The sequence below is a fragment of the Oryzias melastigma genome, linkage group LG1 (genome assembly GCF_002922805.2).
Source record: "Oryzias melastigma strain HK-1 linkage group LG1, ASM292280v2, whole genome shotgun sequence".
In the NCBI taxonomy this organism is placed as follows: domain Eukaryota; kingdom Metazoa; phylum Chordata; class Actinopteri; order Beloniformes; family Adrianichthyidae; genus Oryzias; species Oryzias melastigma.
Window position 1 is genome coordinate 17,103,502 of NC_050512.1, and position 12,322 is coordinate 17,115,823.

General features: G+C 37.3%; 2 protein-coding genes across 3 annotated transcripts in view; one reads left to right on the forward strand and one right to left on the reverse strand.

Annotated features, from left to right (window-relative positions):
* The window catches only part of tbck (TBC1 domain containing kinase), a 21,701-nt gene extending 19,939 nt beyond the window's left edge, over positions 1-1,762 (forward strand). For both annotated transcript variants that reach the window (XM_024289755.2, XM_024289756.2), the window contains exon 26: positions 1,473-1,762. In XM_024289755.2, the coding sequence (XP_024145523.1) occupies positions 1,473-1,583 (111 nt within the window). In that variant the 3' untranslated portion in view covers positions 1,584-1,762. The remainder of the gene's footprint in view (positions 1-1,472) is intronic.
* A 260-nt stretch (positions 1,763-2,022) lies between these two features.
* LOC112157166 (polyunsaturated fatty acid lipoxygenase ALOX15B) lies at positions 2,023-9,182 on the reverse strand. Its single transcript, XM_024289757.2, has 15 exons — positions 9,147-9,182; positions 8,765-8,942; positions 8,372-8,576; positions 8,170-8,251; positions 7,869-7,991; positions 7,690-7,793; positions 6,640-6,806; positions 6,191-6,334; positions 5,873-6,076; positions 5,696-5,782; positions 5,446-5,615; positions 5,043-5,164; positions 3,536-3,636; positions 3,147-3,317; positions 2,023-3,071 (listed from the first exon to the last, which is right to left on the reverse strand). Exons 2-15 carry the CDS (start codon positions 8,915-8,917, stop codon positions 2,892-2,894), a joined length of 2,013 nt encoding a protein of 670 aa, XP_024145525.1. The 5' UTR covers positions 8,918-8,942; positions 9,147-9,182; the 3' UTR covers positions 2,023-2,891.
* Between the last annotated feature and the right edge of the window lie 3,140 nt (positions 9,183-12,322).

Genomic DNA, 12,322 nt, shown 5'->3' on the forward strand with positions numbered 1-12,322 from the left:
AAGAATGCACAAGAAGGAATTCAAACACAGATTTGAAAAAAAAATATTTTTAATCCTAAAGAAGTGGGCACCTCAGGTCATCACCAATCTAACAATGAATATCTGAAAATAAAAAAGAATTCATGTTTTTTTTTTTTTTTGCATTCCATCTTGATAATCTAATGATAGAGCCCTGCTATCGTACATGCTGGATCCTGCTGGGGATTAGAGCTTTATGAATGAGGCAATTTTAATTGAATTGTGCTTCACTTGAGCATTTTTTTTGTTGAACACGTGAGCTTGTCTGCCATTCAAAAGGTCAAATTTTTGTTTAACTGTCCACCAAGAAATCTTTAAGCAAAGATAAAACACCAAAATTAGGTTTTTAGTTTACATTTACTACTAGAAACTTTTTTCATGATGGAGGACATATAAAGAAAATTAAGCTTAGCATTTCTGAGTATTTCTTGATTCAAATTATAGTTGTTGCTTAAAAGTTACAATCTTTGTCTGTTTTGACGGCTCGCTTTGGGTTTCGTGTAACAGCTGCTGCTCCGTAATGAACCATTCATCAAAAATAGAAAGACTCTCTGTAGCTGTTTTGGAATCCTTCTCAAACGCAGCGAGAGTGAATCATATGTTTCCTATATTGTATTTATTTTTCTGGTATGTAGGTGTAGGGGTGCATTCAGCAGTCAGATGTGTGGGTTGTGTCTGTCTCTGAAACGTAGCTCCAGGTGGAGCCTCCCAGATCCATTGTTGAAGATGAGGATCACTGGAGGTTGTTTACAGTTTACACCTCCTGGCTCGGCGCTCTTTTAGTCCATTGTTGCAGCATGTCTTTGGGTCCTAAGGGTGTCTCTGAAAGGCATCTCCGTTCAGAGATGGCAGAAAGCTTCCACTCCTGCCGTGCTTTGGTGTGGGTTTAAAAATGTTTTTCGGATAAATCACCTGTCTTCAAGCCTGTCGTTTAATGGTTCTTAAGGACGTGGTGTCTCACTCCTCCGTCAGCAGGTGGTTTACAGGCTGTACATGACTGTGTCTGGCTGTTGTTGCCTCTGATCTTTAGTATTTTCTTCTTTTGTAACCCACTGTTACACAGAAAACAGTTCATCTTCTACTAAATCCCTTTTTTTGCTTTTCACCCTAACCTTTCTTCGTCTTAGTTATGGCCCACATATTTTATCTTTTCTTATACATTTCCTTTAAAACTCAGTCGCTTTAAACATTTACATTAACATGTCATTTTTAGTCACTATTCCTTAAAAAGCACACAAAAACACTAAAATAAAACACTATATTTCTTCTATCTGTTATTAGTAAAGTAAATGAACTGACTAGTAAAATTAGTCCCTAAATCTTACAGGTTTTGAGGAAACTTGTTAGGTTTGTAAGTTTGGATGGAAGTCAAAGATTCATCTCACTTGTTAAGTTCTGCAGTTTTTGGAGAGTAAACAATAATTTTCTTTTTCCTGTTTTAATTGTATTTTCAGTTCGCTTCACACCTCGTCAAGGTGAATTTTCCTCGGGTTTGTATCTTGGACGGAGGAATCAACAAGCTGAAGCTCACTGGACTCCTGACAGTTCCCTCCCCTCAGATCTGACCACATCCTTCATAACCAAAGTATTAAAGAGCAAAATCTACATTCTGAATTGTGTTTTCAGTTTTGACTATGTTTGTGGATCATGGATGGGTGCTGAATAAAAGCTCCCTGCAAATTTATTCCCAACAAGATCAAGTATTGTTTCTGATTTTCAAAATTAAACTACTGTTTGGTTGTAATGTTTCCAAATGTTCTTCTTTTGAAAAAATGTTTTGTCATTTACACATTTTCAATACATTATTTAAAAAAATAGTTGCTATGTTAACAAATTTGGCCTTTTTCACACTCATAAAAACCAAATAGAATTGATTCAGTCTAGTTTATTTATAAAAGACCTTTATATTGAAGTCATGTTTTAATCAATAATTAAAGAAAATCAGTCACAGAAATGATTTTAACAGTTAAGAAGATTTTTAAAATGTAAAATTGTCATGATAATTTGACAAAGTGGTGTTATTCCTTGATTTTATTTTAAAAATGATTTCAAACTTGGCAAAAAAAAGGTTTTGTCCTAAAACAATTTTCTAAGAAAGTTTAAATGAAAAGATAAAAAAAAGTATTATATTTGAGATGCTCTATAAATGCAAAACATCTAACAGGAGTTCCAACAGGACAACACTTTTGTTTGTTTCTCTGATCTGATCCTTTACAGGTTCGTTTTAATGTGTTAAACTGACTGAACATTCAAGTTTCATCAGGTCAAAAACTGAAAGTTCTTTATCACCCTTACCAAAAATAAGTATACTCACGTTTTTTAAAGTATAATTTTATTTTACTTTTTAAGTACTTATATCGATAAACTTTACAAGTTCATAGGTTCATGTTAAGTAGGCTTGGATTATACTCAGAAATATACTAAAATTCTAAACGTATTTGCCTATATTTGCCATTGTCCATAAACATTTTCATACAAAACAATAAAAGTGGAGTAGATGTATTCTGGATATATTTCCAGTACATTAAAATTTAATTTTAATACACTAATCAGTACTTATGAACTAAAATAAAACCTTAAAAGCTACACTAGATATACTTCAAAGTTTACTTTCATAAGCATAGAGTTTATTGCCGGCAAAGTAATACTATACTAGAAAGGTACCTTAAGTATACTTCTTAGTATACTTTTTTAAACTAAAAGTGGGCCAGTTTATTCCCAAGAATACTTGTTAGTAAACTGACAGTATACTTTCTGAGTGCACTTGATACTCTTTAGGAAATATACTTTTCTATACTTAAGTATACTTTAAAAATATACTTCAAATGTACTTATTTTTGGTAAGGGCAGTTGATCTAGGATCACATTCATGTTCAAATAGCAACACTATTTTCCACCTCTTCTGGGTTCAGATATTTGTACGGCACTTCCAGTTTTTTATTTCTGGCTTTGATCCTTCTGCTCTGCTCCTCCAGCTCTGCTTGAAAGTTCTTGATGAACTCACAGGGAGTGTCCTCGCTGAAGTGCTGCTCGGGGGTATTGCCGAGGGGGACCTGAGAAAATCAAATGCAGTATTATTTACCAGAGTCTTATTTTCTGGAATTTAGTTACAAATTTTGTCCACTTACAAAATCACTTGACTGCTTGCTAAGGAGCCACAAGGTGGCCATGCCCTGAACGGTTACGTTGACGTCTGGCAGAGTTTCCAGCATGGTGTCTTCATTCGCTACCCCTTTCTTGGTTGGTGGAGGCCGTTTCAGAGAGATGGGAGTGTTTGGCATCCAGCCACCGTAGTCATACTGCAGAGAATGAATGTTTAGCAGTTTCATGTTAAAAATCATCATCATAGAATCATCCTTGGGTCATTAAAACAGATTTTTAAGCATATTAAAGTACTTCAAGCACTAAAACCGACATCGTCTCCCCGTTTATTTTTTTACGGTCCAGAGCCAGACGTAACAAATTGGGGGCTCGTCCGGGATTTGAACACGGGACTTCACACAGTCGTATCCCTCACCTGTGCACTGTTGACTGCAGCATGCTGGGCGGAGCCTGTGAATATCACCATGGTAACGAATTTGACCAGCTGCGCCACGCTTGTGAAGCTTTGTGGAATTCCTAAACGGGATGAGAGCAAATAAAATAAGTCCATAACATGTAAATCATTTGTAAAACTGCTATGTGAACACACTGTAACAGATTTCTGTGAAGTATTTTACAGCAATTTAGGCAGTAAAATACTGCACAAAGACTGTATGATATTTTAGTGTGAACGCCAATGAATTGTGGGAAATTAGTGTAAATCCAACTGGAATTTCAAAGTTACTGTGAATTAGAACATAGCAAGAAAAATGTCCACAAAAATATGATGAATCACAAACAAGTACACCATTTTTTTTCTTACCAGCTTGGATTAACTTTGACATGCCTTCCCTAACATGCACAAAAACTGTTTACATGTGTCGTCACTCATGGTAATAAACCAAGCGGACAGTGCAAAAGTATCCCCGGATACCACATATTTGAGTTTTTTTTCTTTATATGTATCACTTCTTTTTTATTTCTGTAAACTTAGCAGTATTTTACCGTAATGTCTGTAAACAGCAATGAATTCGAAAATGATGATGATCATTACTGTGATCTTTAATGTAATATTTACAGGAAAAGACTAAGTTTCCATGTTTTACCAAAATGCATTTAGCTTTTTATTAACGTTTGAGTTCAACCTACAAACTTACCCGGGACTAAACTTTCTCTGGAGTTACCTGTTTTGGGTTCCAAAAGTTGATGTTATCCACTAGCTTTCCGTTAAAACATTTGTGACATAATATGTTTTTAGAAAAAAACCCTGAAGGTGAATGTTTAACCAGGAGTGTCAAAGGTACACATCATTGTCTTTTGTAATTTTGGAAGAAGATAATTCAGTTGGAATGTACTCAGAGATAGCATGGTGGTGCAGTGGTTAGAAGAAGGCTTTACAATGAGAATATCACAAGTTCAATACATTATAGAACATTGAGTTTTCCTTAGTCTAAAAACATGCTCCACGCGTTTTTACATTTTTGACAAACATTGAATGATTGCAGTAAACTAAACAATTTCCTCGAGTATCAATAGACAAACATTTAATGTAAAACAACCATGACCAATGCTGACTAGTCCTGTGAATGAAAAAAAGAAAAAAAAACAGCTGGTTGAATGTATCAATACGTTTAACAATTATTGTAATGCTTTTATCTTTAAGAATTAGACTAAAACAAAACATAACACCAGTGTTTAAAACTGTTTTCAAAATGAAATACATAAAAACCAAAATTTAACACAATTTAAATTATAGGTACATTGAAACAGTAGTGTAATAGTTAGCACTATTGCCTCAATAAGATATCTTACGTTCAAGCCCCAATGGGAACCTTAGTATGTTGATTGTGTATATTCTCACTTTGCACTTGTTCATTTTATTCACGTTGACTTGAAAATCCCACATCTACCCCAAACTGAGTCTAAGTGTTGAAATTTCTCACCAGTGCACGCTTGTGAAAGGAATCCGTGTTTGAAAATGTCTGAAATCCACTTCTGTATTTCGGTATCTTGCTGGACTTCCTCGTCGTTCTTGTAGTAGAACTCAATGACTCCTTTCACAAACCTTTAGGGAATAAAGAAGTTAATTATTTCAAATGCAAATATTTAATGTTTCTTGTTTTTTTTAATCGCACATCTTTTTATCAAGCAATTCAACTTTTATTTGGCAGTAAAGAACTGTGGCAATAAATAAAAAAACATCAAACTGGGCTTTATTAATGGTTGTTTTTATGATCCATCTCTGTCCAGAACATTTCCATACGGCTAGTTTTGTAAAGCAAAAGGCTACAGAGGAGAGGAGAACTCCCTCCAAACAAGGTCAACCCTCTTCTGTAAGACCAGTACCTGTAGGTGATTTCCCAAAGCCTCAGCCCATCGTCCCTGTAGTAGTAGTTTGGTACATCCTGCACCCCCCTCTCAGCAACATCATCAGGGAAACAGAGGGAGGTGTATGTGACTGCAGACAGGGAGCGCCTCAGGATTGTCATCATTCCCTCTCCACCAGAGGCAGCAAACTGAAAACAACAGAAAAGCTCCACAGTATTAGAAAGAATAAAGGAAACAGTCGTGCTTTTTTATTGTTGTGTTTTTGTACCTGAGTGAAAGATCCTTTCTCAGATATCAATAAGTTTCGAGCTAGGAAGTTGATCTGCAGAGTGTATCGAGTGTGGGGGATGAGGAGCTGAGGAGGGAGAAACCTTCTGTTATCGACTTAAATTTGATTTTTGCATCTTTTTTACCAACAAACAACCATGTAGTTCTGAGTCTTCACCTTGTAGAGAGGATGCACCATCGGAACGTTGCGCAGCAGAGACACAGCAAAGACCTCAGCCAGCAGGTGAGTACGAAGCAGGTGAGTGTTCAGCTGGTGCTCACTGAAATCTGCACTTCTCACAAAAATCTTTGCCAGCACCCAATCGTACTCAGGATCTGTGGGTAGGAAGATGGGGTTGTCCTCTGCAGGCGCCTGCTTCAGCTGCAGGAGAAGGAAAGAACGTTTTGTTAGACAACATAACTTTTTATTCGTTAAAAAAATCATGAATGATTCCTTTAATTAGAAATCTGACATTGGTTTTTAAGGTGATCTGACCTGGATGGCGATTGGCATCAGCTTCTTGTTCTCAGTTTTTTGAAGCAGCACAAGTGGAGCCATCAAGTACTGCTTCTTTCCATTGATTGTGTTGGTTTTCACTCCATCCAAATGCTTGTAGTCACACAGGAAAATGTTTCCTTTCTGTTTGAAGTGTACATGGAAACAAGGAGATGATTTGCTAATAAAGTTTTAAATTCAAAATAACATTTAAAAAGTAAAATTTAAATGGAAAAGGACGGTAATCTCAACTCAAACTTTGACTTTTATCTCTTTTTTTGTCTCAAAAAGTTCAAAATTTATTGCAACTCTTTCAGCGTGTGTATGGACATTACCAAAGCTCAACATTAGAATAAAAGTCTCACATTTTCAACAACTTCAATTCCTACTTTATGATTCATAGAAAGGCTATAAAGTCCACGTCTTGCAAGAAAATAAAAAGCAATCACCTTTATTTCTTCAGCCAAGCTCATCTGACCACAAGGAAACACCATGCAGTCGGTGACGGGGAAGTTTCTGGGCAGCTCTGTGCAGCGCCGGATCAAGATGGGATTGACTCCATTGAGAAACTGCATTCCAAAGAAGGAATCTTCCTTCCAGTGTTCTTGGACATAATCTGTAGCACGAACAGACATATTTTTTAAATTTTTTTAACAACTGTTAAAGAGATAACATGTTGAAGTATCATATGATTAAGAAACCGAAACCCTGTAGCCATAAATTAAAACAAACACTAATATTGTTTCCACTCTCAAACCAACCAAATTTAACTCTAGGATAAAGTAACATCCATGCAGAATTATATAAGAAAAGCATTAATCATTCTCTAAGAGACAAAGAATCCAACAAAAAGGACTTTGCTTAAAAAAAACAAAAAAACACTTGACGTGCAGCTTTTGTGTTCCCCCACATAAAGATCATACACACAGGTACAGGTGGACTGTTTCCAAGGCCGTGGTTCTACTTTTTGGGGTTGTATATTGGGTCAATTTTATTATTTATTTTCTGTAGGAGTAGAAGGTTTTTGATATCGTCTGATGATCCTGTATGAAAATAGTGTTCTGCATCCTCCTTGTGTTTTTTCTAGGAAGTTTAACATTCATTAAGCACGGTCTGGTACAGCTGAGGGAGAAGCATATTTTCTGTTGCTGGCTCTAAAGCATTTTGAAGTTTGTTCTAGTTCTCATCCTATTGCAGTTCACACTGATCACAACTGTTTAGGTTTTTTGAAAAGGATGGAAAACTCCAACCACAGACTATCGTTGATGATCATTGTGGGTTCAGGGATTGGCTCTTTTGCGCAGCATTCACTCAATCTAAGTAACTGCTTTGGGAGGGCAGGAGTTAACTCTTAGATAGGGGGAATTATGAGTTTTTGTTTGTGTCTATTTAGTGTTTTTTCTTTTGAAATCTTTGAAAAATCATTCATATCCCCAATTGAAGGTGTGTTCTCACACTCACATGAGTTATATAACCTGCATTGACTGATGATATATTACCTGCTATGTCTGTTTGTTTGCAGCAAAACACCCGATCGATGTCATCGATGCTAGTCCACCCCTTCTTACAGCCATCGAGGCCCTTCAGTTTCAGCTCTACCAACCTGAACAAAAAGACAGTTTAGAAGTTTTGACTATAGCTAAATGTTAATGATAATAGCAGAAAATGAAAGTGTTACCCTGTTGATGCGGTAAAGAGGAACTCTGTGGTTTTGGTGAAGGAGAACTGGACTTCACTTGGCAGTGAAGTGGGGCCATCTGCCTTGATGCAGTGAGGTATACCTTCTGCATACACGTGCCAGCTGAACAAAAGGTTTTAAGTTTAGGTTTTGAAACACAAACAGAGCATGAATCCCTTCTATTTCTGGGATGAAATCCTGTAGCTGTTTGGTTCCTTGCTTGCTTAACATAAGAATATATTCAATCAAGGGAAGAAGCAGCTTAGTTTTCTGCTAACCATGAAACAGTGAAAGGTCTCACCGATATTTCTCCTTTCGCTCTTTCAGCTCCTGCTCCCGGCTGTACCTGCCAAGATGATGCTGGTCGTCAATGATCCTCAGAGCTGCGAGAAGGGTTAAACATTGAGGTTTGACACTGCAGATAAGCACAGGGAGGAAACACTATTCCTCCTCATCTTCTTGATTACAGAGTAGTTTATTGCACTTGAACAGTGTCCTCAAACCTGTGGCCTCTCTGAAGCGGTGCACGGAGCTGTCACTGATCCAGCGGTGGACAGGAAAGGTGAACGTGTCTCCATCGGGGGATTTCACCTCCACTTTGGTGAGAAACCAGGAGTCTTCTGGGAGGAGCGGAAGGGACTTTTTGTCCACCTCTACCAGAACCAGTTTTCCAAGAGAGGTGGGGGCACACACAGTGAAGGAGGACTCCTATAAAGAAGGGCAGAGGGGGTGTAACCTCTACAAAACCATGACAATTTACCAGAATGTTTTGGGTTAAAACTATCAAAGCAGCAGTAAATCAGACTAGACATTTTCTCTCTTTTGCTAACTTTAGAAAATAAAAAGAAAGGATGCAGAGAATTAAAAAAAAAAAAAAACAGATCTTGCAGACTTACAGCTCCTCTGATGAAGGCTGAAGCCCCTTTGAAGCCCACCAGCCATTTGCGTTCACTCTCTCCTTCAGTGCCCACCAGCTTTACGGAGACGCGGTCGAAAGTCCCAGCAGCAACTTGGTTGCCGGTGAATAAAGTGACTTTATAACTCACCATCTTTATTCCCAGGAGCAGACAAAATCTTGAATGAAAGAGTTAAATATAAGCATAAACATAACTTAAGCCAGAAAATAATGTATAAAACAAGTTAATTATTGTTGCAACGAAAGACTAACACAATGTATTTTACAGTAACTTTAACTATTCTTTTCCAACTAGTATGTCTAAAAAAAATCATACACAACATTAATATGGTTCTATAAAAAGTCTCTTTCTGACTTCTTACTTGAGAAGTTACTCAGAGTAGATGCTGCACTGATGCATATTGTCCTTGTAAAAGACTCTTTATATACACAGGTTGGTGGGAGTGTCTAAGGTGTGACCGCAACATACTGTGGTGATGAAATGTTGAATCTGACTTGTGTTTAGAAAGAACTTGTCACTATTTTACCTGGAGGTCCCCTTAGATCAAACAGGAGTGTTTGGTCTTTCAGGTTTGGATGAGTATTATGTTGAAAAGCACAATAGAATGGACATAAATGCAGCTTTTTTAAAACAGTTTTTAATGATTTGAGAGTTGCCAAACAAAACAAGCTAAATGCTGTGAGCAAATGAATGCTGGGATATCATTCCCCTTCAATCAAAGTCAGAGAAGTTGATTACCTGGATATAAATAGCATAAATAAGCTAAACAGAGTAGTTTTTAGCAATTGTTCATATTTTATGACTAATTTTCTGCATCTGTAAAATTAACTGCATGAAGCCCAATTAGGCAAATTTCCTTTGTGATTCTGGGCTGTACAAACAAAATTCAATTGAAATGAATTGAAAGACAAACCAAATCTCTAAAAATGGGGTCCTTGTTTGACGTTGAGCAATAAGGGGTTGGATTTGGGGGTCAAACCGCCAAATGGTTACTGAGCACGGCTGTGTCTGCAGCTCACCGCTCCCCCAGGGGATTGATCAAATTCCAAGAACAAATTTCACACTCTTGGATACATGACAACTACTGGGACTTTGAATTTATTTAACTGTAGTAAAATAGACTTCAACAGTAGTAATCATAATTCCTGCTAACGACAAACAACATCTTTACACAACAAAGTAATATCAGGATCATTTCTGGTGAATGACTGATTAGATAACGCAGTCAGTAATGACACTTTGAAGCACAAGAAGCTTTGTGCTACCCAAGGCATGTTTACATGAAAAGTGGGGTCATCTGGATCAGCAAGACCGGGGTCTGAACTTTTTTTTCCTAATATTTTTATCTCACTGGTGTCCATGTCAGACATAAAATCCTGTCCACCTTTGTCATGGGAGGGATCAGACAACAAAATAAGGGTGGGGTCATCTGGACCCCCAAAGGGGGTACAAGGGTTAAGAATTAACATAAAATGGAAAACCAGGAAACAGTGGATGTGAAATAAGACTGTAATTTAGTTATATTTTAAAAACAAAAATGCCTAAAGAAAATGTAAAATGGAATGATTGATTGGAAATATACAGTGCATCTGGAAAGTATTCACAGCACCTCACTTCTTCCACATTTTATTATGTTAAGATGAAAAACAGAAGCAGAGTTATAATTTCTGTATAAGTGTGGTGTTCTTTAGTCTTCATATACTTTTGTTTTATTTTTGTATCGTCTGTAAGAAATAATCAAAAGGACTCAAGAATGTTTTACAAGGTTGAAAGTTTTTATTTCATGTCTGAGTAAGCAAAATTGATAATTTCCGCTTTGGGATAAATCCCATACCAGCTCCTAATACCGTTGTTTTTAAGGTCTCATAGGTCATTGCTGTAGTTCTATCTTCCTTCGTGAAAGTTTGACATGCAAACCTTAAACACAACGGAATCTTGACATGACACTGTCTTTATCTGTGCTATGCAGTTGACTTTCTGCTTTATCAAGCATAAACTCATTTTTATTGCACAGATCTTTATATGTGTGATAAAAACCTGTGTGATAAGGATACGTTTCTGCTTTATTATAAATGAAGAGGTAGTTCCAAGGAAGGGCTGATAAAAAGAGAAATGCATAAAAACAACTCTAACATTTCTTCAGTGAAAGGGCGCTGGTCAAAGAGCAACTTTTACATTTCCTCCTTAGTTTTCATCTTTAACATTTGCCAACTGACCTTTGTACACAGTTAGAAGTCAATGAAATGTTGGCTTTAAAAGTTAGTAGCATGTGATCTGAGATATAAGACCAGGTAGAATTTAAACTGTGACCCACGTCGTGGGGAGACCAGTAAGATTCCTGTGATCCACGTTGTGGAAAGACGGGTGATAAAGGTTGTGACCAGCAGTTTCTGGAAGACCAACAAACCTATGTGACCCTAATAACCAAGACCAGGAATTTTGTTCTGTGACCGGTGACAACTGGAAGACCCGATTTTAATTCAAGGGTAGGGAACCCTGGTCCTCGAGAGCCACCTTCCTGCATGTTTTCCAATATACCCTGTTCTGGCATGGTCTTATTGGCTGGACACACCTGAACCAGGTAATTGTCATGAGTCCCTACTCATGACAGACATATATATGCTCACACATGCAGACTAAAAACCTTTAAAGTGGTGAATGTTAAAAAAAAAAAAAAAAGAAAATGGAAGGAATGCAGCAAATATTAAAGAGGAACTGTGACCCCCAGAGAAAGAGGGCCTCTTTACCAAAACACAACACCACAAAGCATAGAGCATAGCAAAAGGGGCAAACAAAAACAAGGCGAAAGTCATGCAGCAGCACCGTGAATTCTGTCAAATGTTTGCTGGATTTCTACCAGGATACAACTGAGAACAACCAAGTTCAGGGCACCAGCAGCCCTACTGCTCCCCCTATAATTGCTCGTGTCCCGCCCAGATCCTAGGTAAGGATCTGAGTGGTGGAAATGTCAAAATCACCTGTGGTCACTCAGTGATTACAATGACCCAACTGCATGCTCACACGGAGTACCGCTAACAGAGAGGTTAGTGTCTCATTCATTTAACTGCAGCTATCGATTATCCGCTAAGCTAGCATCAGTTTTCACTCACAATTTGCGTGATTTTGCTGCTTCAAGAGTCAGATAAAGTTGGTTGTTGTTCATTAAAGAGAGACAGAAAAAAAGATAGTTCTTTTTTTTTTTAATGTAATTGTTCTGAGACCAAATTGTTTTATCTTTGTTTTCTAGCAATTTATGCCAAAATATAAAATTTGAAATTTTTATGCAGTGAACAGATCTATTTCTCTGACATATTCACTTTTAAACATAGGTGTCATATAACATGTTGCTTGGCAGACAGTTATTTTTCAAGATACAGCATCTAGGTCAGGGGTCTGCAACCTGTGGCTCCTTTTACTGATTTGACTCCTTTGACTGCCAGAGTTCACCTGTGTAGCAGTCCACCCTTGGAAAACAACTGTGATAACCTGTGCTGACCATTTGGTCATGTGGAATGCCTTTTTCAAGATTACAGGCTA

What these genes read in the sequence shown, in the direction of transcription:
- LOC112157166 (XM_024289757.2), bottom strand. Translation starts at nt 8,917, where the DNA reads ATGGTGAGTTATAAAGTCACTTTATTCACCGGCAACCAAGTTGCTGCT. An exon ending in CAAACAAACAGACATAGCAG is followed by an intron (nt 6,807 to 7,689) that starts GTAATATATCAT and finishes TTCGTGCTACAG; the next exon opens with ATTATGTCCAAGAACACTGG. An exon ending in GCTTGGCTGAAGAAATAAAG is followed by an intron (nt 6,335 to 6,639) that starts GTGATTGCTTTT and finishes CACTTCAAACAG; the next exon opens with AAAGGAAACATTTTCCTGTG.